Here is a 27291-nt window from a genome sequence, read left to right on the forward strand (position 1 = left end):
AATTTTGTTTTAGTTATTTAAAATGTTTTAGACTGTATTTTCAATGCTCTGTACTGCACTTTACAACAAAATGTATTATTATTATAATCATATTTATCCAGACGGGGCTTTAAAGAAAGAACTACAGTCCGGAGTATCAACATTTCAAGTGGCGCGCTCAACGAGTTCTCGCGAGACTTCAGTGTAGTCTGTACTTTGTCAGCAGCAGCGGTCCTCCACCATTTCGCTGCGTAAAGTCTCCTCCCCGCGACCGCTACATTCTGCGCCGAAACCCCCAGTCTCTCCCGGTCCGTATATTAACTTCTTCCCACGGACCTAGTGGTACCTCGTTGGGTACCGGGAGACAGTTTGGATTACCGTCAACACGGATTGAGTGCGATTTTACGCGGATGACGACTTCTTCAACGAGAATTTAGTAAAAGAAAATCGGTCGGAAATTTCAGGTAGGTGGGAACTTAAGATGGCGGCCTTGAGAGGGAGGAGGGGGGGGGGCAAGGAGGAAGTAATGGGGGAAATTGAGGGGGGGTCTCAGACTAACGAAAGGACACAATCAAGCCGCATTTTGCTTGTTCGTCTGTCATGGGGCGTACTGTGTTCAAATAGGTTGACACCATAGCGAACTAAGTTGAAATGACTAAATGAAATGCAAACAACGCCGTAAAAGCTTTAACGAAACAGTGCATGAAAAATAGACGATCTTTGATATACCATTTCCCTGTTGTCGTCTCTAAAGTTCCAGCCGTTGGACAGTTGGGGGTCCCCCTAATTCCCCCCGACTAATCATTGCAAAATTTATATGGAACTTTATAACATTATGTTTTTGTATTTTTTGCATATCAACGTGAAAAAAAGTAATTTGTATTTCTTCTTGAAAATTAATTATTAAAAAAAAAATCGATCTTCCGAGAAACAGATTTGACCCCACGCAATGACGTCACGAGTGATTGTCCCCCCCCTCCTCTCTGTAGTAGCATGCAGAAGCGGGGTTTATAATGCGACTTTTTTTTTTTAGATCTTTCGTTTTATTGCGAAGTAACTTATCATAATTTTTGACTAGAAGCAGGAGCAGCATTACATAAGCAGAGGGGTGGGATGGGGGCGCCTGCGCATTAAATGAACGCACCCTTACCCAAACTCTTCTTCTACCTTTGCTAGTTAGCAGCAGCAGCTTTCCTTAAAGTGCCACCCGAGTGTTTTTGTAAAAGAAAAAAAAATGCTAGCATTAGCTTCCTAGCCACAGTAGCTAACCCGGTGTTATGTCGAGAAATGCTTTCACCCCGCAGGACAATACAAAACATGGCAGACAGTTTCTAATCTACACTGCAGAATTTTGCATCCACTCTGAAGAGACAACACTGCCGTATTTCACATCCACCCTTTTAAAAAAAATACTTCAAAGTCTAAAACCATTTGCAGGTCATATTTACGCATGCTAATAGAAACGCGGTTTTTAAACAGAGTCAACAGAACAATAAATATACTTAACTTTATTAACGAACAGATTTACATACTTTATTTATTATTAAAATGCTGCCTATATAAATACGATTTATACCCTTCTCTTTGTAACACTTCCGCGGGGTGAGTGCACTTTTTTTTGGCAGGGACGCATTTCTCGACATAACACCGGCAGTGTTATAAAGGCGTTAACGGCTAGAAGAAAACGATCACGAGCTTGTTGAAATCACACACACAAGCACACAGCAGAATAAATTAGTTGACAGTTATCCACAACTCATTGTGCCAGCAGTTAGAAAACAAAAAAAATAAATATTCGTTTACGTGACCATTAAATGAATGAGTGTGAGGCCCCGCGCGCTCGGCCACCGGCTTCTTTAAGCGTGAGAGCGCGTGCTGCAGGACGTCTTCCTGTGGGCGACTGCAGCAAACGCAACTTGGGAGCTAGCTAACACGGAGGTACTCGTTTTTACGGCTTTTATTTCCAAATAAAAAGCAAAATATGTCCTATTATAGAGCAGTTATCGCCTCGGCTGGCTGTCTCCGTGTCGCTGCTTCTTCTTCTTCTCTTCGTCTCTTGACATGTTGCTCACTGTCCTACACATTTTGATATTATTTTTTGTTTACTACTACTACTAATAATAACACAGCTGTGGAAATGCATGCTAGCTTTTTTCAACGCCTGTCTTTTTTATTTATTTTTTTAAAACTTACTACATAATCCCTCACTCTCGAATCAAGGACAAAAGCATCCCTGAACATAAGTGTTGCTCCTTTAGTTTAAATGATAAAGTTGCCAATCCGTTTTTGTTATTTGTTGCTTCCTCAGAATATGTGGAGGGGAGCCTAATTTCAGCATCCTGGAAGTAGAAAGCACAGAAGATCTGTGTCTCACACCACAGACAGGTGAGAAGTAATTTTTTTTGCATACAGCACATCTTTACTGTCTAACCTTTGTTTTTAACAGACCTGTGAGGCTGCAGCTGTAAGTTAATTTAGTCTGATTTAGAAGATGTGTGCAATGTTTTTTGTCTATTTTAGGATAGTGAGTTGGATGGTTAGTAGGAGGTGAGGAGAATACAGTGTACTTTATTTGGATAAGAAATAACGCAGCTACAGCACTGTGAACATCTACTTAATTAACCGCTGATTGTTTTTTATTTGAGCTGAGTTATTTTCTTTTACTTTTTAAGCCCCTCATTCACCACATGATCTTGACTCATTGTTTTAAAATCTGTATCCCACCCCCTCCCTGTAGCTGCTGTGTGTAGCCGGGGCAGCACCGAGGAAGGAAGCTCTGGGGAGGAGGCGGAGCGGCAGCCTGCCCCTCCGGCTGTGGATGTGCTGGGTGGCAACCCCCAGGCTGCACAGAATGTGGCAGGGGAGTCACCTCAGCATGCCCCGCAGCCGGTTGCAGCTGCCCCCCGCCCGGTCCCTCCGTTCACCAACCCGTCCATTGTGCCACTGCCTTTGGAGAGCAACGACTCTGCATTCCTCGGCATGGAGAACGCACCTCCAACCGTCTTGCCTGAGGCTCTCCCGATCATCACCGTCTCGAAAGACGCCCCTGCTGCAGGCGTCGGAGTTTCCACACCTTTGCCGTCATCCCTCAGTGAGGACTGTAGCTCCTCTGCTGAGATGCAAAGGCTTCAAGCTCCCCTTTGTCCACTTCTCACCCCAGATACACAGATTGACAGCACAGTGCAAGAGTTGCAATACGGGTCACAAACTGATAAAGAGAAAATCCTCTCAAATAGTCAAACAAACCAGAATCAGCCGCCTAGAGAAGCTGCTGGACTTGTGGTTATTACAGGGACAAAGTCGGTCACGTTGGAATATAAACCAGAGACTGGACCGAACGTGGACCTTGGTGGGAAAGAGCACACAGGCGGGAATATTCTCTTTCAACCCCGATCTCAAATCTATTTCACAGCCTCATCTCCATCGCTCCCCCAATCAGGTGTCAGTTTTAAAGTCCAAGACACAGAAGAACGAGCGGCCGTGGAGCAGTTACCTCCGTCAGGTGTCGCGGAGCAGGACTCAAAATCACCTTTACAGTCGACTGACAACAACAGTGAGATTAAACAAACTGACCTGTCGAAAACACAACCTCAAATCTGCAAAGAACTCTCAAATGATACCAGAGAAACACAGAGTGCTAACTCTTTGGAGTCAGTTGAGACGTTTGTTGACACTTCAAACAAAGAAACACAGCCTCCAAAAGCTGAAATACTTGAGACCCCAGAGGCGACATCGTTCGTCTCTCCTGGAAAAGACGACTCGTTGTCGAGCAGCGACATCCAGAGAAGCTGTGAAGGGGAACAACAAACTGACGCCTCCTCGTCTGACTTCACCGAGCTGCCCGAGAGCTCTTCGACGCAGGAGAGTTCCACAGAACCCGCTGCGACCGCGCTGCGCGTCACGGGCGTAGTTGCCTCGCCGCAGGTGGAGGAGGAGGTGCACCGAGCGGAAGCGGAAACGGTGCATCCCTCCGACGAAATCCCCACAGCGGAGACGCAGCTGAGCACTCAAGAAATCGTGGTGGTCAGAGAGGCGGCGCACATCAGCGGGGACTGGTCGAACGTGCAGCTGAATCAGAGTTACCTCGTACAACACGAAGACGGCAGCATCTCCCAAGCCGCCATCGTCAACCAGTTGAGCTCCGCCGGAGAACCAAAGCTGTACGAAGGAAGCGTTCAGGCGGACGTGGAGTTACACTCGCAACCGGTGGAGGTGTACGAGTTCTGCAGCCTGGTCGAGGAGGTCGCCGAGGAGACGGTGTGTGTGAGCAGCAGCGTGCAGATCGCTCACTCTCCGGGCTACGAGGTGAACCTGTTCAACGCGTTGCTCGAACACTCGGAGGAGAACGCGGAGTCGAACCTCGAAACATCCGTTCAAACGATTAACGAAAGTGACACTATCGTGATTTCCCAGCAGCCTTTGCCTTTATCGCTAGAAGTTAATTTAACGCAGGCTTGCTCTGGCACCAGCAGTTCTCACAATTTGTCAGTAGTGAACACAACAGTGCAGCACTTGGTATTGGACGCTAACCCAGCTAGCGAGGAGGCTAACTCGAGTCGGGTTTGTTTCATCGAAGTCGCTTCTGTGGCGTCTGACTCGCTCGCTCCTGAACACGTCAACGCAGCGGCGAGCGTCTCTCCTGTCGCTCCGGCAGTTTCTCTCAATCAGGAAGCAGCAGCAGCAGCAGGTGGATTATCCCTGACGTCCTCTGTGGTTAGTTGCGAGGACGTTTCCGGCGTGGAAAACCCGACCCGAGGAGAAGCTGTCGTGAGCGCGACGGAGGATCCATCGCAGAATGTGCCCACAGAAACCAAACCCGAGGTCTCCCGCACCCCTCACCTCTCTGCTATGATTAATCCAAAGCTGCTCATTCTTAAGCCGGGAGACAGTCCTCTCCTGAAGCACCCGCCCACCCTTTTGGCACATGTGTCCAAACAACAGAGCGCCGCCGGTAAGCTGGCGAACAGCTCGGACTCTGGCACGGTGTCTGAGGAGTGCCTTCCTCCAGCTGTCCCGGCAGCAGCAGATTCTTTATGTGCGTCTGTGGCTCCTGGCAGTGACGAAAATCAGACACAGCGCTCCGTCAATAATGCTCCGGTGTCAGCGGCGCCGCCTGGTAAGGTGCAGCAGCCTACGGCGAGCGGCAACAACGGCGTCCACCTTGAGCAGAACACACCTTCAACGAGCAAAGAGGCCTTAACTGTTACTGAAGCGTCAACGTGCGGAGCGTCCTCGCCTGACGCCCTTTACACGCTGACGGCGTCGGTGGGAAGGGAGGGGGAGGTCGTGGCGTCGACGAGCCACGATGACCCCGACGGCCACCTCGACACGGAGGAAGAGGACGAGGAGGAGGAGAGTGACGACACGGAGCAGGACGAACAAATGGACGCACAGGAGGCCGCTTCAGAACAAGTCAGCAGTCCAGAGGAAGGAAGCGACGAGGACGAGGACGAAGACGAAGCTGATGAAGACAAAACGGAGAGCGAGATGACAAATCCCGGCTCACAGAACAAGGTATTTATTCATTTATTTTAATTAAATATAATCCAGTCAATAACGTTACACGTGAGTGTTTTGTCCACACAAAAAAAAGAAAAAAAAAATGTTTTTAAAACAAACAAAAGGACACGTTGAAGCTTTTGTGCCTCTTCGTACAAAAAGTTTTGTCCTTGAGCGCAGAGATAAAGAAGACGCTCATGTTCATCCCGTCTTTATCATGAAGACGGCAGTGAGACGTGTTTTTCTGTTCTGGTAAAGAACGCCACAAAAAAAAGTCCAAATCTGCTTCCTGAAGTCGTCCTGAATCCGATGTGATGTGACCTCGCTCCGTAGTTCAACTTAATAAAAGTGTTGGAATCCCGAATGTCTTCGTCGTACGACATCGTATCAGCTCTTTGGCCAACGATGTTTGTTAACGTCACAAAGTCTGCGATAAAACTGACTTATGTAGATTAAACTGGGCGACCAAATCAGTTTGAAACTGTGTCTTAAATTTTGTGCAATAGATTTTAAATTGACAAAAACAGCATTGACCGTAACCATGCTTTAAAAAAAAAAAAAAAACTCAAACATATAACATTAAACAAAAAGCTGCTGCGGTCACAGATATGTGAGGTGAGCGAGTCGGAGCGTCTGCAGGAGAATTAAAAACAAGAAATCGTCCAGCAGCTTTCTTTCTCCTGATTCTGTGTTATCCAAACAGATCGATCGATTATTCAATCGATGATTCTCACTGGTATCAAATCTGAATGTTAAGTTGTTTTAAAGAGGAGGATACGATCATCAGTGTTTTTCATCTTTAATCGCTGATACTGAATCAAAACATCCAGCTGCTGTCACGGCTCTGATTTGAGTGTTTGGAGTCGGTTCGTGAGCTGGAAATGAACCTGAAACAAAAAACACACACACACACACACACACACACACACACACACACACACACACACACACACACACGGGCAAATATTTATTACCCGTTTCCCTCTCATCACCTCGTCTGTTCGTATCAGGTGTGCTCTAAACATGGCGTCCTTCCTCCCGTCGTCCTGCATGTGGTCGATTTTTGTTTTTTCTTATCACCCTCATTCAGTCTGTTGAGTTTGGCCGCATGCTTAAGCCATGTGTGTTTTTCCAGCATGGACAGAGCAGGACAGACAGACAGACACTGTTCCTCAAGGTAAGTGGTTGGCTGTCGGGTTGATGTTCAGCATCACTCTGCTCTCTTTGGCCTCGTTCTGCATGAGACGAAAACTGACAGAAATCTGCTCGTAGGCAGCGATGGCGTCGAAGGCATGGCTTGATAAACTTCTTCTAAAAGCTTATTTTAACCTTCTCTTGCATGTTGCTTTTTTCCCCTGTTTGAGTCGAGCTGCTTTCACCTCTCTGTAACAAACGTCTCGTCTCCCTCGGCCTTCAGGTACGTCAGTGGATCGCCGACAGGGTCGCCGTGAACTCATCCCCCGTCTCCGCCTCCTCTCCTTACCCCGGACCTTCGCCCAGCAGCGATTGGTCCACGCCTCGACGGGAGAAGGCCTCGCCTCTGCGAGGTCCCAGCGGGAAGTTCGTTTCACCGTCTTGCTGCGCCGGGGGCTACGGCTTGTCCTCGTCCCCTCCCGATCAGACCACGCCGCAGCGATCCCGTGGACACGCCGACATGGCCGAGCAGGCCAAACACGTGAGTGAGCTTTCAGACGCAGTTACACGTAAACAAACATCAAGATGGACGCAAGTAAAAGACTTTAATACGAGACGTGTGAGATGATGAATACCGTAAATTCTGGACTATTGAGCGAACCTGGATATGAGCCGCACCGGCTAAAAATAAATAAATGTATTTATACATATATAAGCCGCACTTGATTATAAGCCGCAGGTGTCCACGTTGTAACAGAGCGACTTACACAGAAAGACGTGACACAAAAACTTAATTAAATACGTAGGCTATCGGTAACATCCGCAAATACGAAGCCTACTGACTGGAAATCCTTTATCGAACATGTCAGCAACACGGCTGATGAAAAAGATTACCGTAATACAGTCACACATTTCACAAGAAAAAGTCCGTCCATTTACTGCCTGTGAAAACGTGACAAAAAAGTATCGGCTTATAGTCCAGAATTTACGGTATTTGAATATCTCAGAGTATGAAGTTTCAGACGCGGTGCAGCGTAAACATTTACATCCAAATGCAGAATCAGTTTAATGCCGGCGTCGACACTTCATTAATTTATTTTTTTATTAAGCTTGATGAACAAACACTGACTTGTTTCCATTCTCAGACGTGAGAGAAAATGTTGCATTGTGGGAGTTTTTAAATTAAACTCAACAAGTCACCTGCGGCGTGACTCGTGGACTGTCCGTCATATTGTGGATGTTCAGGGACTTTTAAGTTGATGCATTAATCGCTGCGGTCTCTCCATCTGCTTTTGGAGTAAAATCACATGACCTCACGTGAGGCGGTGCGTCCCGTCTTCGCTCGGTGTATCACACGAGTGTTCTCACAGGATTCACTAACCCGGCCCGGCCTTCTGTGTCCTTCAGGAAGCTGATATAGAGCATCGGACCCAGTCACTGAAGCGAGAGGGCTTCTGGTCAATGAAGCGTCTCACTCGGCTGACGGAGCCGCCGCGACCCAAAGTTCACTGGGAGTACTTGTGCGAGGAGATGCAGTGGCTCTCGGCTGACTTTGCTCAGGAGCGGCGGTGGAAACGAGGCGTGGCCAGAAAGGTGAGTGACTCGTTTTTTATTGACCTGCTGCCGGATCAGCTCGACTCGTGATCTGAACTCGTTCTGCTCGCGTGCGTCTCAGGTGGTTCGAATGGTGATGCGACATCACGAGGAGCTGAGGCAAAAAGAAGAAAAGGCCAAAAGAGACGAGCACGCTAAAATAAGACGAGTCGCCTCCTCCATCGCCAAGGAAGTGCGAGCTTTCTGGAGCAGCGTCGAGAAGGTACAGACGACTCCCGGAAACCAAACAAACAAAACATTCTGTGCAGTTTGAACGCATGTTTGATTGTGACAGAAATAAAAATGCACTTCTTCTTGCAGGATAGAAACTTTGCACACTGACCTGTTAACGCTGGTTTTTTTGCTCTGTCCGTGAAGGTGGTGCAGTACAAGCAGCAGTCTCGACTGGAGGAGAAGAGGAAGAAGGCTCTGGATCTTCAGCTGGACTTCATCGTCGGCCAGACGGAGAAATACTCCGACCTTCTCAGCAAGTCGCTCGCACCCACCAGACCCGCTGAAACCGTCCCGCCGACTCCCCCAAAATCGGTCCCAGCTCCAGCTGATGAGGATGGTGAGGGGTCTTTTTTTTTTTTTTTTTTTTTTGCTGCATTGACAGGCTTGGCCCTGCTTTCATAAAACTGATTCATTGGCTCAGAGAGGTTGTCATAGCTACACTCAGATGTCTGATGCCTTCTGAGCATCAACAGGGAGAAAATGTTCCGAGGAAACAAAAAGATGGTTCGTCACTTCAAGGTTATTTAACGTATAAGAGATTCAAACATGCTCTCGCAGTTTAGTGCCAGTAAAAACCTTTTTTTTTTTTTTTTCTCAGCCGAGCGCGCGGGAGTCTAGTCCTCGCTGCGAAGACGTCTGTTCCAATATTTATCAGTGCATTGAAACACTCGCAGGCTGCTGCACCTGAAGCAGACGGCTGTGAGACATGTCGAACCTGTCAGACTTGTCTGCTGCCGGTTTCATCGGTGGCAGGTGATTCCAGGAGTACAGAGGCTTCAGTGTTTTAATCTGTCACTTCAGATTCATCTCTTCTGTATATTCTCACAATAACGGGTAAAATATCCCGTTTTTAATCCGTCTCTTTGTGGCCTCATTTAGGGAATCACCTGTCTAATGTATTTAAAATATATCAGCGGTGAAACATTTCTTCACCTTGAAAAATCAAGTTCAGCCTTTCGTGTTTAACCTCGTGAACCAAATCAGTTTAAGGTCAAAGGTCAAACTCTAAAAAACAACAACCCAACTAACATTAACACCAGGTTAATAATTCATTATTTTCTTAATAATTGACATAAAACCTGAAAGTGCAGCAGAGACAATCGAGCATCCTGATAACAGTGAAGGTGCAACGAACGAGAATTTACCAAACCAATAGCAGCAGGTACAAAAGAGATGAACGTGTTTGAGATTCATGCGTGCGTGTTAAAGTGAGACGTCGTGTTTTTCTCGCTGCAGACCGAGACTTTGAGCCGCCCTGTGAGGAGGAGGACGACGAGGAGACCATCGAGGTGGAGGAGCAGCAGGAGGGAAACGACGCTGAAAGCCACCGGAGGGAGATTGAGCTGTTAAAGGAGGAAGGCATGCTGCCCCTGGATCAATTACTCGGCACCCTTAAGATGCCACAGGTGCCTCTCCCAACACGAAGCCACTCAGACTGACTTCTAAAAGTTGTCGACTGCTTACTCGAGTTTTTAAATTCCTTCATTTTTAAACCTACACACAGTTCTGGGTTCAACTTCCTGTCCATTTCTTTAACTGTTAGCATCAGCTAGCGCCGCTAAAACCATCCAGATGAAACCCTCAAATAAAGAAGACTTTACTTCTGACATGTTATATGAACTTAGACCTCCACTGATGAAAACATGAAGTCATAGCACACATCCGGGACTCGGGCGCTTTCGTTAATCGCTGCATCGTTGTGCTTCACAGGAGTCGGTCTCAGACGAAGAATGCTCAGATGAAACCTCGTCATCGGGGGAGGAGGAAGAGGAAGACGGCGAATTCAACGCCAATGAAGAGGATGGTGAGTGTTTTTTTTTTACACACACACACACATATATATATATATATATATATAAACTTAATAAACCAGGAAAAATGTGGAAAGTGCTTTAAGAGTTTCAGACAAAGAAGAAGAAATGCGCCGTCTGTGAAATGAAAGGAAAAAAAACAAAAAAACATCTTTTGGAGTTTGTGAAAACAAAAGTGTCTCACTTTTTTTTTTTTTTTGTCTCTTCCTCTTCAGCTGAGGACGAGGAGGACACCATCGACGCTCAGGAGAAGGTGGAAGGAAACGTGGATCACGCAGAAGAGCTGGACGAGCTGGCCAAAGAAGGTACTCGTTTCTCGCTCGTGAAAAGAGCGAGCGCTCATTCTCGTGTCGAGTAGCCTTTTGCTTTTGAAGGTTCTCCTCCTTCGTTTGAAGAGCTCCAGTGAGGACTGGATGAACGAGGGACACTTGACCTGTTTAAATGACGTTTTTAGTCCAACATGACTCTGCCAGTGGATGTTGCAGAGGAGTGAAGGAGCAGCATCTTCACACAGCGAAGCCTTTCTGACTGTTCAGGGGGAATTAAAAGTCTCCAAATATGCATCCATGTTTTCTTTTCTTTGCATCTTTACCCTCCTGAAAGATAGAGAAACAACAGGTGTTTTCTCTTTGTCGTCTGTTACCCTTTAAAACGTGAACCTGCAGTCGTTAGAGGTGTGCACATCTCTAACCAGGGGCGTGCACGCCTCTCGTGCACTTCTCCGGACAAAATGCATTTATTTGTATTCAATATTCTGTATTGCATTAGTTTGTATCAGCTGCTTCAGTGTGAGCTCCTAAAGCTCCTCTAAAACAAAGTCGGACTCCTTAAACATCTGACCTGACGTCTCTGCGCGCCTCCTGCAGGAGATATGAGTGTGGAGGAGCTGTTGGAGAAGTACAAAGGAGCGTACGCCTCAGACTTCGAGGTTCCCTCTGGATCCGGGTCTAAAGCGAGCTCTGATTCGGAGGTGTCTGGGGACGACGAAGAGGAGACGGAAGAAGACGAGAGCGACGCAGAGAGCAACACTTCCTCCTCAGGTAGAAAACCAGCTCGTGTTGACTGTTCGAGACGAAGGTGTGAAACGTCTCCTCGTCTGTGCTGCGATGCTTTAAATTCTCTCTCTCTCTCTCTCTCTCAGATTCTCCAGGAGACAGCGGGGAGGATGACAGCGTGAGGGATGAAGAGGAGAGTGAGGAGGAAGAGGAGGAGGAGTGTGAAGGGATGGAGGTTCTGCTAAAGGAGGGAGACAACAGCCCGCCGTCCTCCAGCTCACGGCCAAAGAAAGAGATCAGCCACATCGCTGCGACCGCCGAGAGTCTGCAGCCGAAAGGATACACTCTGGCTACTACAAAGGTCCGTCTTCGTTCTTCTCTCACAGCGGTGCGATCTGTCTATCCGTCCACAATCTGGGATTTCTGCAGCGTCCTTTTTTCCCCCAACCTTCCTCCCCGTTTTTACGCCGTCAGTGACGCGGTGAAGATGATAAATGACGACATCAGGAGCTTGTGTTCGATTCAAAAAGAAGAAGAAAAACGTCCTGGTTTTAAAATGTGTTGGAGTTATAAATCATTAATTTACGATATTTTCGCTTTTTTTTTTTTCCCCCCCTAAAGGTGAAGACGCCCATTCCTTTCCTGCTTCACGGCACGTTGCGAGAATACCAGCACATCGGACTCGACTGGTTGGTCACCATGTACGAGAAAAAGCTGAACGGCATCCTGGCCGATGAGATGGGTCTGGGTAAAACCATCCAGACCATCGCCCTGCTCGCTCACCTTGCTTGTGAAAAAGGTTCATAAACTTTTTTTTTTTTTTTTTTTAACAGAAAATTTGAGCATGCTTTTTCTGTCTTAAATATTCAGCTGCTGATATTTTGTCCTGTTGTGTTCAGGTAACTGGGGCCCTCACCTCATCATCGTCCCCACCAGCGTGATGTTGAACTGGGAGATGGAGCTGAAGCGTTGGTGTCCTGGGTTTAAAATCCTCACGTACTTTGGAAGCCAAAAGGAGAGGAAGCTGAAAAGACAGGTAATGAATTTAAAATGGTTGTTAGAGATGACACAGGTGAGAATTCAATGACTGTTTGTTTTTTTTAAGCAGTTTAGGGTGAAAATGTGAACCATTCAGATTTGTCAGTGTTTTCATTTTTCTCTCTCAGGGTTGGACGAAGCCCAACGCCTTCCACGTGTGCATCACCTCGTACAAGCTGGTGCTGCAGGATCACCAGGCGTTCAGACGCAAGTCGTGGCGCTATCTGATCCTCGACGAGGCGCAAAACATCAAGAACTTCAAGTCCCAGCGGTGGCAGAGTCTGCTGAACTTCAACAGGTGGGGAGTGGAGCTTTTTGTGAACTTCGTGCAAACTGTTGGGCTGAAATCACTGACGCTGAGAGCTTCCCACAGGAGGGAATATCTCCACTGTCGTTATCAGAAACATGTGGAAAAAACCCAGTGATGTAAACTGTTATTCTTGCAGTTTTGAACACAACACGTACACACCCAGTTGGAGCAGCCAGGATGGATCCGCCTGTTTTATTGTTGCAGAAGTCTCAAACACGCACGCTAGTCTCTGCAGACGTTAGCAAGCTGTCCATAACCCACGTCACCCAAAGAGTCCCTGCAAAGACCCCCTGACATGTCTGACCTCGACTCCACTTGGCTGCATGTCGAGGGCACTTTCAGGGACTGAAAATCCAAAACTCAAATGTGAACAAGAAAGGCACAAATGGACCAGATTAAAAGCCTCTATTATTGGGATGCGTTTGCAGATAAAAGCCGCCGTTTATCAAAAAGCTTAATTGGCTGTTATATGATGAATACACGGGGATATACCGCCTGTGGCTGCAGGTCTCCCTCAGGTCTGCAGAACTCAACCCCGTGCAGCAGAGGCAGGCTGCCGTTTCCAGAGAACAGCTCCTATAAATCCTCCACTGTACACGACCTGCAGCAGCCAGAGTGGCCACATCAAAGTGGACGATATATCAGCTACAGAACCGGATATTTCCCTCAGGAGTTTGTAGAGAGCAAAACTACAAAGCGAGCGATTATTAGACTTCATCAATGGTCGCTCTCTGTGTTAGCTACCTATCAGTATTATGTGTAACCCAGAAATACATTTCACTTTGTAAGACAGCTGCGTCTCTATCTTCGTAATTCTTATTTGTTTTTGTTTTTTAAACATTTATCAATATTTATTTTTCTCCTGATTCCAGCCACCGGCGCCTGCTGCTGACGGGAACTCCTCTCCAGAACAGCTTGATGGAGCTGTGGTCCCTCATGCACTTCCTCATGCCGCACGTCTTCCAGTCCCACCGCGAGTTCAAAGAGTGGTTCTCCAACCCGCTGACGGGAATGATCGAGGGCAGCCAGGAGTACAACGAGGGCTTGGTGAAGAGGCTCCACAAGGTCCTGAGGCCGTTCCTGCTCAGGAGGATCAAAATCGACGTGGAGAAACAGATGCCCAAAAAATACGAGCACGTGGTGCGATGTCGCCTCTCCAAGAGGCAGCGCTTCCTGTACGACGACTTCATGGCTCAGGCATCGTACGTTACTTCTTCCAGTTCATATCGACGAGATATTTGGTCCTTTTCCTGAACTAAATGAAAATGCATGAAGATTTGTTAAGTACCATTTTAAATGTGTTAGCTTTGGGTGCACTGACTCGATACCTCTGCTCAGTTAATTACCTGTATTCTAGCACTATTTTTGGGGGTGCGTTACCCACATATCTAACCGTGTGGCTCGTTCCACAAATGCACGATCCTTACAAATTATACCTTGTTGTAAAGGCGACTAATAAGGCTTTCCAGCAATATAAAACACACCAAGCACCTATTACTGTTTTTAATGGGGTGAAATAATGTTTCTGAACTTTTTTTAAATCTGAATCATAATCAAATATATCAAAAATGCAGAAGTTTAAAATGTGTTGTGTTGGAATAAACTGAAATAATACACTTACGTTTCTGAGGAATCTTAAAACAGTTGCAGACGCACAGTCGCCTTTGTTTCCTCCTCATTTGTTTTTTTTGTTTTTTTGGATCCACAGGACCCGGGAAACGTTGGCCAGCGGTCACTTCATGTCAGTTATAAACATCCTCATGCAGCTCCGCAAAGTGTGCAACCACCCCAACCTGTTCGACCCCAGACCCATCCAGTCGCCCTTCATCACCAAGCCAATCGTTTTCAACACGGCCTCCCTGGTGCAGGACGCCCTGGAGGTCTCTCCTCTTAAGGTCAGCCTTCGATTTGAACCGGGCAAAAATCACGTTTTTCCTCCTCTGAGCTTCTGGGTGAAAAGTGCTCCATGTTTAAAATAATAAAAGCGTGTGCGTTTGTGTCCCCAGCGCTGCGATCTCTCCATGTTTGACCTTGTCGGTTTGGAAAGCCGCGTGTCTCGGTACCAAGCGGATGTGTTCATGCCGCGCCACAAGGTCGGCCGACCTCTAATCCAGGAGATCATGGATTCGCCCGAACCCCCTCCGAGACCCAGACCGGTCCGCATGAAGGTCAACAGGTAAACATCAAAGCAACCAACCTGGCAGAGTCTGAAACTAAAAAGACCCGGGTCCTTTAGATAAGGGAGGAAACGCCATCAGTGTGAAGCTAATAAAAAAACATGTTCATATATTTACAGCCTCCGTAATCAGAAAGGAAAAAGTTAGATTTCACATAAAAATGTCCGTTTTATAAAATAGATGTATAGAGAGTCCACAGTTTGATCTTTGTATCTTCCTCTCGTCTGTGTCAGGATGTTCCAGCCGCCTCCTAAAGGTGATAATCGACCGGTCCTGCTGATGAACAAACCGACCATGTCGGTGCCGCCTGCAGCACAAACCCCAAAACCTCCGTCTGTCCCCGAAGCCAGCTCAGCACCTGCACCTGCTCCTGTCGTTCAACAAGGTGTGTGAGGGAGGAAAAAAAAAACAAACAACCAAAATGATTTTGATTATGTCCAGCTGATTGTCCTCTCTTTCTTTTTCCTTCTTCAGTGGTGTGTTCAGTGGCTGCAGCGCCGTCTCCTCGCCCGGCCTTGCATCTGACGGCTCAGACTGCGGTCAGATCCAGCACTCCAAAACCAGTTCTGACTGTTCGACATCCGACTGCTGGCTGCACGGCGAACATCCCTGCTCACCCGAGTCCAAACCCCGGAAACATCCTGCCCCAGCGGGTTCTGCTCAGCCCGGACATGCAGGCCAGGCTGCCTTGTACGTGAACACCGCTGTTGATGTTTATTAAATCTAATATTCACAACGATAAACTTTGAGTTAACTCCTGCTGCTTCTGTGTTTCTTCATCCGCAGCTGGTGAGGTGGTGAGTATAGCTCAGCTCGCCTCCCTGGCAGGGCGTCCCGTGTCCTCGTGTCAGGGCAGCAAACCCGTCACCTTCCAGCTGCAGGGAAACAAGCTGACTCTGTCCGGAGCTCAGATCCATCAAGTCCCAGCAGCTCCTGCACGCCCCGTTCAAGGTTGGTGCTCCAGAGTCAACGTGTCTGAACGGATAAAATGATCTGTCTTAGTCTCTGAGCTGCAATCACCCGTGTCAAGATATTAAGTTTCTAATATTAAGCAAACATTACCGACTGTGTAGCTTCACTTTATTTTGGTTGCATGCAGAGAGAATTGAATATCGTGTTTTTATGACTTTGTGTGATTCCCTCTCTCTCAGCTGGTAATGTGATGCACATAGTGTCCAGCGGGGTGCAGCACCACCTCATCAGCCAGCCCGCCCAGGTCACTGTACAGAGCAACTCCAACACACTTCCTGGCTCCGCCGCCATCGCTGCCAACCGGACGCCTCACAATGTCACCGCTCAAGGTGTTTATACCTTCGTTCTCTCGTTCATGCTCGGCCTTGATAGACTTAAAATGAAGTTTTAAAGTTTTTTATTTTAGCATTTCTCCTGAAGATCTGATGCTTCTCTAACGTCCTGTTAGATTGATAATAAGTTTCTGACTGCTGATGTGTTTTGTGTTTCCTCAGTTCCTGCCTCCATGATGGGCACCCCCGGAGTGGTGAAGATCGTTGTGCGTCAGTCAACAGGCAAGGAGGGCGGGCCCGTGCCCACTCTAGCAGTCGCCCCTTCCCCTCGTGTTGCCCCCCCGTACCCTCACCCCCAAGCCAACACGACCCCTCCTCTCAGAAACACCGCTCCACTGCAGATAGCTCAGCGCACCCCTGGTCCTGCTACCGCCCACTACACCATAGCTCCTCCGGGTCACCCTAGCTCCGCCCCCAACCAGCCCCACCCCCCTCGTCCTGTCCTCAAAGTAGTGCAGCCTCCTCCGTCGAGCACAGAGCAGCCAGGTGAGAGAACAAACCACCGCCGTCATTCTCTCCCGAGTAAATCTGGTCAGATTTAACCTCACTCGAGTTGTTTCAACCCTCTGAGTAAAGCAGACGTCTTTAATGGGACAGGTTTTTACCGTGCAGAAAAGTTTCTGGACAGTATCTTAAAAAAAAATAAAAAAGAGCAGAACCTCTTCAAAACCAAATTTATCTGGTGAAGAGAACGAGCTGCTGATTGCCTGCAGCATAAAAAGGGTGCACAATTCACTCTTATCAAAAGGATAAAAGGCTGAACAACATTTCAATATTGCCAGAAACTTGAAAGATAAGTTGTTTTTGTCATTTTGTGTCCTGTTGCTCTGTGAAAATCCCAGGCAGCAGGTTTTCTAATGGTCTCTACTCCATTTGACCTGGTGAATCTTCTTTTTCTGCAACATTCAATGTAGTTTCCAAACTTCTGGTTTGGCATTAGAAAACCTGACTGTCACTTTTTCTTTTGATTTCTCAGGCGCCTGTTTTTATAATGAGTTTCAGAAGTATGCACACGCATGACATGGTAGCCACAGGAAGGAATTATATTTAGGGAAGAAATCGTTTCTCTTTTTTTTTTATGAACTTTCCTTCTTCTCCTCCCTTCAGCTTCAACTCCGGTTACCGCCTCGTCTTCTGCCTCGAAGTCTTCAGCAGCACCGCGAGAGAACAGCAGCAGTCAAACACCAGTTAGCACCAAGTCCAGGACCAGTGCAGCAAAATCCTTCCCACCGCCCAGGAAAGTGCCTCGTCCACCTCCTCGCTCTCCTTTCCACATGGTAAGCACCTCAGCAAAATGTCCTTCCTGTTTTCGTCTTGATCTGAATCAAAACTTTCTTTATTTTAAAGTCTTCTTGAATCAGTATCTTTGCTGTTTGAAGACGGCTTCATCGTGTAAAGTTGCTTCTCCTCGTTAACATTCGCCTTCTCACTCCGCAGTCATGGCTCGCAGACGGTCAGAAGAAACAGCGCGACAGCAAACTCGATTTCATCAGCGGCGTCAACGAGCTCCGCTGTGGGATGAAACCCGTGTACGGCCGGGAGGTTTTGGACTTCCTGACTTTCCTCCCCGGTGACCGTCCCTCGCCTGCCGCCTCGAGCTCTCGGGGCGATTGGCCCCGCTCGGGACACAGCAGCTGTCTGTTTGCTCAGCGGCCAAACAAAAACAACTTCTGGTTTCAGAGTCGCGCTGTGAGAGAGGCGATCCACAGCATCGAGGAGAGGCTGGAGCTGCTCCAGGACATCGTGGACCGGTAGGTTTAATTTCACTGGACATGCACGAGATTTAACAGAGCGGACGGAGTTGTGACTTCACCGTTTCTTTTTCTTTTTTCCAGATTTACATTTGCAATTCCCCCGGTGGAAGCTCCTCCAATCTCCATGCACTGCTGCCACCCTCCGCCCTCTTTAAGCCACCAGCAGGCCGTCTTCTCCTCCGCCCTATCGAAAGAAGTCGCCCCTCTGACTCGCAGCCTCCATCGTATCCAGTGCTACATGAGGACCCTGTTCCCTGACCTGAGGCTCATTCAGTACGACTGCGGTAAGTTGTCATAGTCGTCTTCTTTGCAGCACGAGTGAACTACTGAAGCAAAGGCACAAATCAAAAAAGCCAAATCATTGGTTGCAGGAAGAGCTTACGTTTTCTCCGCTGTCGATCGTTGAGTTTGATTTGTTGTCTCGCTGCGTGCAGGCAAGCTGCAGACTCTCCACACTCTGCTGCGAAAGCTGAAGACCGGAGGCCACAGAGTGCTGATCTTCACTCAGATGACGCGCATGCTGGATGTACTGGAGCAGTTCCTCAACTACCACGGACACATTTACCTGCGACTGGACGGCAGCACCCGAGTGGAGCAGAGACAGGTCAGTGCAATTTAACATGAAAAAATTATCTGATGCGGCTTCCCGACTTTCCCTCCCAAAACGACAAGGTGGGATATTTCACTCGAGGACGAGTGTTGGACTCTAACCTGGACCTCTTTTTTCTCCTCCAGTCCCTCATGGAGCGCTTCAACGCAGACCGGCGTATTTTCTGCTTCATTTTGTCGACCCGGAGCGGCGGTGTAGGCGTGAACCTGACGGGCGCCGACACAGTCGTGTTCTACGACAGCGACTGGAACCCGACCATGGACGCCCAGGCACAGGACCGCTGCCATCGAATCGGCCAGACCAGAGACGTCCACATCTACAGGTAACAAGCGCAAAAAAAAAATCATTTTTAATACGAGCTGAACATTCGCTGCTCGAAAATGTCTGTCAGCAAAATGGAGTCACTTTAAGAAAGCGCGAGCTGCGAAAGCGTTCCCGGTATTCTGTGTCATGCATCATCCGACATGCAATAAGAAGGAAATGACCAATCAGCGCCTGTGCTTTTGCATGCCCCGTTTTATTTATGAACATAAACAAAGAAGATTAACAAGAGCAAATGTTCCTCGCCAGGTTGATCAGCGAGCGCACGGTGGAGGAGAACATTTTAAAGAAGGCCAATCAGAAGAGGATGCTGGGAGATATGGCCATTGAAGGAGGAAACTTTACCACCGCTTTCTTCAAAGAGGTATGAATTTACAGCTGCTGCTGCTGCACAACTCGCCTTTCCCTTCTTTTCATCTGATCTTATTTTAACGGGTGTCTCCCATCAGACTTGCATGCTGATAAAATGACGATGAATCATTTGTTACATGTGCGGGTTGAAAGGCCGAAATGACTGCTGACACATGAAATGTCTGTTCAGTGCAGAGGAACACGCTGTGCCCTTTTTGCTCTGTAATTTTAGTTCTGATCCCCTTTCAAAGGAACACGCCACTTGTTCTGCTAAAGTGTGCCGACATCGCCTCATTTTCTAATTAAGTCTTTGAACAAATGACAGCATTAGCATGATTGCTCTTTTTTGGGTTTATTGCTGTGATGTCAGGTCATTAAAGGAGTTCAAGTGCCACTTATTTTCTTTCCTGGCAAGTACAGACAATGATTTTTTTATTTATTTTTTTTCGCTCCCCTTTCGCTGAATGCGTCTCTTTGTCACTTTGTTCCTCAGCAAACCATCCGGGAGCTGTTTGATGTGAATGACGGCGAGAAGAGAGAGGTGGCAGTGGAGCTCTCGGTGCCTCAGGCTGAGGAGGAGGAAGCTGTCAACAAACAGAGCACCACCATCCTGGAGCAGGTGAGATGCTTTAGATGTAACCGCGAGCCGTTTTGGTTAACATGAAAACCAAAACGCATCATATTGCATTTATACATTTTAACTTTAATGCTTTTACATCCACCTTATTTGAACTCACTTGTAATTGATGTATCTGAGTAAATAAAAAAAAATGCCCAAAATAAAACCCCCAAATATTGCAAAGAGAGAAGTCACGTTTCGCCAAAATGTTGTGTAACTGCGAAATTCTTCGGGGACTTCTGCTGATTTGTACAACCTCGTCAAACTGACGTGAATCTTGCAGGCTCTGTGTCGTGCTGAGGATGAGGAGGACATAGTCGCTGCCTCTCAGGCCAAAGCGGAACAGGTGGCAGAACTGGCAGAGTTCAACGAGAACATACCGCTGGACGATGGAGCGGAGCAAGAGGAAGTCGAGGAGCTCTCCAAGGCCGAGCAAGAAATCGCAGCTCTGGTTGAGCAGGTGAATAATCACGCTCGTCTGTGATTGAACGATAAAGTTTATACCAGCTGAGATGACTTGGGCTTTGTTAACTTTGCTTATTCCCCCCCCCCCCCCCCCCCCCCCCCCATCTGTTCTCAGCTCACTCCCATTGAGCGCTATGCCATGAACTTCCTCGAGGCCTCATTGGAAGATGTTTGCAAAGAGGAGCTGAAGCAGGCGGAGGTAAATCCACATCTTCAACTCTGATGAGTTAAAACAATCTTGGGCTTGTTTTTATTACCGTTCTGTAATAATAATTAATCAGACACTTACATAATTCTGTCCTATGGCTGTAACATGATTTGGAAAATAATAGTTGATAAGGATTATGAAGATAAGGGAATCGTGAAACGTGCACCTCGAATTGTAAAGCCAAAGTTGTGCATTTGTAAAATTGTTAAAACTCTGTTGTGCCTTTGTTTTGTTCAGGAGCAAGTAGAGGCCGCCCGGAAAGGTCTGGACCAAGCGAAGGAGGAGGGGCTAAAGCTCCACGCGTCATCTGATGAAGACGAAGACGAGTTTTTGTCGCCGCCAGCCTCCGTGGAGCCCGCTCAGCCAGCGCCAGCCCGCCGAGGCCGTAAACCCAAGGACAAGGACAAGGTTGTCGCCTCAACAAGGACTAGTGGTCGGCTGCGTGGGGCCTCACCCGAAACTGAGCCGGAGCCTACGACCCACAGAGAAGTGCCTGAAAGACTACGCGCCGGTCTGAGAGGACGAGGAGCTGCCAAAGACGCTGGTCCTGTGTCTTCTACCCCGTCTCGCTCGGACCCTCACAAAACTTCATCGTCAACCAGACTTCAGGATTCCTCCAAATCATCAAAAGCTTCGTCTCCTGCCAGAGATCACCAGATCACAAAAACTAGGAGTCTACCAAACCGCTGCCATTCCAGTCCAGTGCCTTCTCCTCCTACCGCCTCCTCCTCCCATGGAGGGAAACAACAGTGTGTTGGAGAGACTGACAGTAAGAACTCTAAATCAGGCAGAGACGAGAAAGAGGGAGAGAGTGAAAGGAGGGTGTCTGAGTCCTCTCTTGAGTCGAGCTGTCCTGTGGACCATCCAACAAAAGATGAAGATGGCAAAGACCACTGCGCGATGTCTCCTCCTTCCACTAGCTCCAGATCTCCTCGCAAGCGCCAATCAGCGGACGGCGAAGTCCTTCGGGGTCTCGTTGAAGACTCCCCATCGGCCAAAGTCCTCCGTAAGCTTCCAGGGAGGCTGGTCACGGTGGTGGAGGACAAAGAGCCAAGAAGGAGGAGGCGGAGAGCAAGTGGGACTGGAGGTGGAGTTTCTTCGGAGGAGGCGGCTGTGGAGGAAAACGTTACCGGAGCTGCTGACGAACCAAACAAAGATGAGACCTCGCTGAGCTCTGACGGCAAAACTAAAGGAACAGTCAATAACCCTCCTCAGGACCAAGAATCTACGCCCAGCCCACCCATGCAGCTACAGCCTGTCAGAGCTTATCCTCCATATTCTCCATCCTATCTTTCTCCTGACATGCCTGTGCTGAGGAATCTTCCAGTGAGACGCAGGCTGGAAACTGAATCTCGCATGGCTGCTCAACTGGGGGAGCAGATGCATCACCAGGGCAGAGGACGGGGAGGCAACCAGTCCAGAAAAACCGACGTACCACCAGGGAGAGACACGTCTACGGACTCCAGTGTGAATTCCACTGTGACACCTTTGAAAAGAAAAAGAGGCCGGCCACCGAAGACTCCCCCTCAGTTATCGGAGTCTGACGACCCGGTGACTCCTTGCCCGCTACCCCCAACACCAACTGATGAAGGGAAACCGCCTCCTTCCCCGAAACGCAAGAGGGGTCGCCCTTGCAAAAGTGTCAGTGAAGAACATATCTCGACAAATGAGACCACTGCTACTGTTGTTGTACCAGATTTATCACAAACTGATGCGAGGACACAACCGACAGACGTCACTGCAAAAGTCCTGCAAAAGTCTGAGACCTCTATAGCTGCTGCTGTCACTACAAGTCAGACCCAGTCTGCCAAGGCTGATGTTACAGACACTAAGACTGAGGTTTCAGTCATTTCTCCCTGTCAGCCTCAAGCTTCCACAACATCAGATCAAGCTCCAACGCCAGCACCCCTTCCTGCGGCTGCGTCCACATCAGACTCAGCCCAAGTCATTAATTCCGTTCTGCCTGCAAAATCAAGTCCAGACACAGAATCAACGCAGACGTCTTCTATGTCCTCGACCAAACTTCCCACATCTTCCACCGATCAAGTCAGTGCAACCCCCACTGCCCCGGCTCCAGTGCCACCTTCAACCCGTGTAACATCAGCTGTTACAGATGTAAAACCAACACTAGTGGATTCCACTGCCTCTAAAGCTGCCACAGAGCCACCAGCTTCAGCTTCTCCAAATGTGAAAACCGCAGAGCCAGACAAAAGTACCACAGCTGACACAGCAGTTGCTACCATTATAGCTTCTCCTTCCCCTGTGAGATCTCCTACGATGGTTCCCACATCTGTCACTGATGTTACACCAGTAAAACCAGTTCTTTCAGAAACTGCTGCTGCGAAAGACTTGCCACAAGCCCTTTGCACCCCACCTGCTGAAACCTCCATTCAAAATGCACCTAAGAATATTTTGGCTACTGCTTCACCAAAACCAACCTCAACATCCCCCCAAACTACAACAACAACAACTGTGACAACAGTGAAAACTGCCCAAGCGAGTTGTTCAAACTCAACAAGTCCACGTACAGTTCCCACTACAAGTCCACGTACAGTTCCCCCTACAAGTCCACCCACAGTTCCCCAAACAAGTCCACGTACAGTTCCCCCTACAAGTCCACGTACAGTTCCCCCTACAAGTCCACGTACAGTTCCCCCTACAAGTCCACCCACAGTTCCCCCTACAAGTCCACCCACAGTTCCCCCTACAAGTCCAAGTACAGTTCCACCTACATGTCCACGTACAGTTCCCCCTACAAGTCCATGTACAGTTCCCCCTAATCCAACCATGCTTGTCAAGGCTTCTGTAGTGCCTCCAGTAACAACCGTGTCATCGTCTTCTGCAAGTACCGCTCCATCTTCTGCAGCCCAAGCAAAGACCAATGTGACGACGACCAAAGTTTTTTCCAAACCAGTCCCCAACCCATCAACGGCACAAGTGCAAGTGGTCTCACAGATTCCAACCGTTCCAACATCCTCAGCAACCACCTCGATCTGCAATCCTTCCCCAACGTCTACCAGTGTTGCTTCCACAGCCAAGGCAGCGACGGTAACACCCGCAACAAAGACGGTCCAGGTATCAACCCTTGCAGCAACAGCAGCAGCTCCTTCTGAAGAATCCACAACTCCAGCTGCCCCTGCTACAGCTGCACAAAAGACTGCCAAGATCCCACCCCCAGTAACATCTTCCTTAGGTACTACACCGACTTCATCAACTACCACCACGTCATCCTCAGAAAAGCTGAATAAAGTTGCCGCCACAAACGTTGTCCCCACTACCCAAGAGTCCGCCACCACTACGACACCAGCAGTAGCTGTCACAGCGGTCGTAAACAAAACAGTTCCCCCTGTGTCCCTGCAAATACCAATCCCTGATTCGAAGGAAGTTTCCCAAGAGATCTCAACGCCAGTCCAGAAAGGGAACCCAACCGAGGCAGGTACATCTGCTTCTCCTTGTGTTTCATCAAAAAATCATTCTTGTGAGCCCGTGCAAGAAATGTCTGAGACTCAACGAGACTCGGACGAGGTGACAGGAATGGAACTCGATCCTGTGGAGGTGAAAGCACGGACTTGCAAGGGGGAGGATGACCAAACGCAGGACATCTGTAAGTCTCAGTCTAAAAGGAGAAAGGTGGAGCATTCCTCTGAGACCAAAGACTCCGAGTCAGGAAGAGAGGATGCAGGCAGTAAAGAAGCGGAGTCCGCAACTCCCGGTCAGAAAGAAGAACCCAAGCAAGAGGCTGTGAAACAAAGCACTGAAGATCAGAAAAGTCCAATCCAGAAAAGGCCTCTCAGTCGGCAGAGCAGCCAGGAGTCCGCCCGCTCCTCTTCCCCATCCTCTGGCTGCTCGACGTCAACCCTCACTCGTCACGCTCACCACAAGAGAACCTACGAAAACCGACTTCCAACCAAGAAGAGGCGAGTCGATGTCACGTCAGAAACGAGTAGGGATGAGGAAAAGGACGAGGTTGGGGAGAAGAATGAGGAGGGTGGCGAGAAGGAGATTAGCACTGCTGCCTCTCGGAGAAGAAGGTCGAGGTCTTCCTCCTCCTCTTCAGATTCTGACAACGGTGAGGAGAGGAAGGAGCACAGGTTGACTCGCTCAGCCAAGCGCAGGCTCCAAGATCAGGAAGGGGAGAAGAGCTCCAGTCGGCAAGGAAAGAAACCTGCAAACAGCTCCGAGAGAAACTCATCAAACAATGCCAACGTGTCCACTGGTGGAGAGTCCGGCAGCGATACATCCTCAGTGAGGATCACCAGGAAGTCTGCAGGATCTCAGCCTTTACAAGAGAGTAAAGCCCAGACGTACAACAGCACACCGTTGTTGCCACCTGAGCCGGAAGTTCTCGGTAAGAGGTGTTCGGCGCTCAACGCTGCAGCCAAGCTCCTTGCGATGAAAGGCAGGGTGGATACACCCGGACACACCCCTCGGAAAGACTTAGGATCTAAGGCAGCAGGGACCTCTCCTGCCCCTTTGTCGGACAAGAACCAAAAGCCTAAAAGCAAAAGCGTACCAGCCTCCCCTCACAGTAATTCAGTTAATGTTACTAATAATAAAAGTAGTGGTAGCAAACACTCGACACCAAATCAGAAGAGCCGCCCTGCTTCCCGATCCACCAGACGCTGCCCTGGGTCTCTGGTCCCCCCCTTGGAAATGGAGTATAAAAGGTGTAAGGCAGACGAGAAGGAGGGAGGGAGTAGGAAATCTTCAGGGGGTAAGGAAGGCGATGCAGAGGCGCAGTCTTCGTCTCGGGGTCACAGCGCCTGCAGCAGCATGAGCAGTGACGGCGAGGGCGACGGACGAAGCAGCAGGAGTCGCAGCAGCAGCAACAGCAGCCAACGAACCCACAGCATCAGCTCTCAGAACACGGAGCACCGAGAGTCCCGCGCCGCGTCCTCCGGCAGCGAACGCAGCTCGGAGCGGGCGAAGAGCAGGGACAAAAGAGACCGGCGAGACCAGCACCGGGAGGGTCGGCGCCAAAGCAGGAGGTGTCAGAAACTCTCGCAGGAGGTGACCAGCAGTTCGGGGACGGAGGGGACGCCGGACAGGGTGCTGCGGAGCGTCGCGGCACTCGCAGCTGCGCAGGCGCGGTCGCCTGCTTTAAACACCCGCTCCTCCTCTGGTCAACATCGTCACAACAAGACATGATCGAGTGCCAAAGGGAAACCACGGGAAGCAAGAGTGTGCGATGTGAAAGCGTGTCATGACCTCCAAAGGTTGCTGCTTTGTCGGCACTCGGAGAAACGTAAGGGAACTGAGTGCTGCACAATTCAGGGACCGCCTCTGCCTCTTGGGCCCTCTCCCGTTCCAATTGGAGCTGGACCCCCCCCCCCCCCCCCCCCTACCCCGTCCCCCCTTACCGACTCAGCCATTGTCCGCTGGGGGAAGGCTCAGGGATGCCGGACTGAGAGTTCAAAAAAACAAAAAAACAAAAAAAAAAACACAACTGTGGGCGCTGTTGCTGCGCGTCCACAAACGGGCCGAGAGAAGACAAGAGTGGATGCATTCGCCACTGAGACTCGAGGGGGACGAAGGTGCAAGAGAAAAATAAAGAAAAGTTGTTAGTTCACATTCTGTACTGTAATCTTTAAAGACTGGAACGCTCAGATCTTATGTGTTAAGATGGGATATTACAGCGCCCTCTTATTAGGGTTAACGATGAAGAGTCATTGGTGTGACATTAAAAACTTTGGAGTGACCAGTTGTATTGTAAGTTGGAGGTTTTAGAGAGTTTGGTTTTTTGAGAATTTCGTCAGCTGTCCTGACTGTTTCTTTGTAGTCAGTCGATAAGTTATGCATATTTTATTATTTCTTCCAGGGTATTAGGAAGAGAACTGATCTTTCAATGTGGTCTTTGCTGCACTATGCTGGAGCTTGTCTTTGCTTGGGTCCCGTTTATTTTTTTCCTTCTTCTTCACGTCAGTTTCTGTTCAATGGATTCATTTTTAAAGAAAGCCTTGTACTTCTCATTTGCACATCTGATCATGTGGCCCTCGGCTTCTTGAGTACATTGTTGTGTAGTTAACTACAGTTCATTAATTGGTTTCCTGGTATCTCCCGGTGCATCGCTACTGTTCTGGGTATCTATTAATTGAAGTTGCAGAATATCTTTGAGACGTCTTCTGCTCCTCAAAACAGACCTGGAGCGGGAAAAATCTCATTTGTTTTTCCTAATCTACCAAAAGGCAGTTGTTGTTAGGTCCAGTTTGTCGTGTATTTATTCTTCTAAGGGCAGGTAAATGTTGACATTAAAGAGTGCCTCGTTGGCCAAATGGGTTAGAACCTCAGATTGCCTTGTGACGCACCTGAAGCAGGGGGGTGTTCAGCGTCTCTCTCTCTCTCTCTCTCTCAAAAACAAACAGACAAAAAAAAAAAAAGCCAAACAAAAGAAAAATATTTAACCAACAAGAAGTATCACCCTGTGCATCAGTGCTACCAAATTAATGTTTTATTTTCACATGATTATTTTTTTTTTGTTTTGTTTTTGTCACCATCACTTCATCGCTCTCAGTTCATGTAAAGAAAAATTACTTGGACAAAATGTGAATAAAAATAACTGGTGCAGTTCCAGATGACTGTAAAATTGTCGATTTTCTTTTGGACTTGTCGAAGCGACTTTGAGCTAAAGGTGATTTTTTTTTTTTTCTTTTCAGGGGGGGGCAGGGGAGAGGACGGAGGGGGGAGCAGGGGAGAGGACGGAGGGGGGGTTGTGGGTAGTTTATGGTGATGGTCTTATTTTTGATTTTGTCTCTCTTCCTTTGTTGCATTCCTTTTGATTCCTTGTAATTCCACAATGTTTTACTTGAAAAATTAAGACAATTACAGTTGAATAAAAAGACCAAAACTTAGTTGCGATTTTTTTATTTTTTTTTTATTTCTTTGTGTCGAT

The 27291-nt window shown here is 48.3% G+C and overlaps 1 protein-coding gene across 2 annotated transcripts; it reads left to right on the plus strand.

The window, feature by feature from the left end:
* Positions 1–142: 142 nt before the first annotated feature.
* srcap (Snf2-related CREBBP activator protein) lies at positions 143–26972 on the plus strand. Of its 2 annotated transcripts, none has more exons than XM_079333808.1 (33): positions 143–443; positions 2288–2364; positions 2717–5493; positions 6896–7153; positions 8020–8205; positions 8288–8428; positions 8584–8776; positions 9676–9845; positions 10150–10243; positions 10466–10555; positions 11117–11290; positions 11392–11606; positions 11867–12044; positions 12145–12281; positions 12412–12581; positions 13466–13795; positions 14302–14488; positions 14600–14769; positions 15004–15155; positions 15245–15460; positions 15557–15721; positions 15922–16071; positions 16237–16560; positions 17182–17351; positions 17512–17825; positions 17910–18112; positions 18263–18432; positions 18564–18760; positions 19009–19123; positions 19604–19729; positions 20013–20189; positions 20310–20393; positions 20640–26972. In XM_079333808.1, the coding sequence occupies exons 3-33, from the start codon at positions 2959–2961 to the stop codon at positions 25548–25550; spliced, it is 12702 nt and encodes a 4233-aa protein (XP_079189934.1). In that variant the 5' UTR covers positions 143–443; positions 2288–2364; positions 2717–2958; the 3' UTR covers positions 25551–26972. The 2 variants fall into 2 exon arrangements, with proteins under 2 accessions (XP_079189934.1, XP_079189935.1); XM_079333809.1 differs by lacking the exon at positions 143–443 and adding an exon at positions 1025–1917.
* The last annotated feature ends 319 nt before the right edge of the window (positions 26973–27291 follow it).

Source organism: Symphodus melops (genome assembly GCF_947650265.1).
Source record: "Symphodus melops genome assembly, chromosome: 21".
NCBI lineage: Eukaryota > Metazoa > Chordata > Actinopteri > Labriformes > Labridae > Symphodus > Symphodus melops.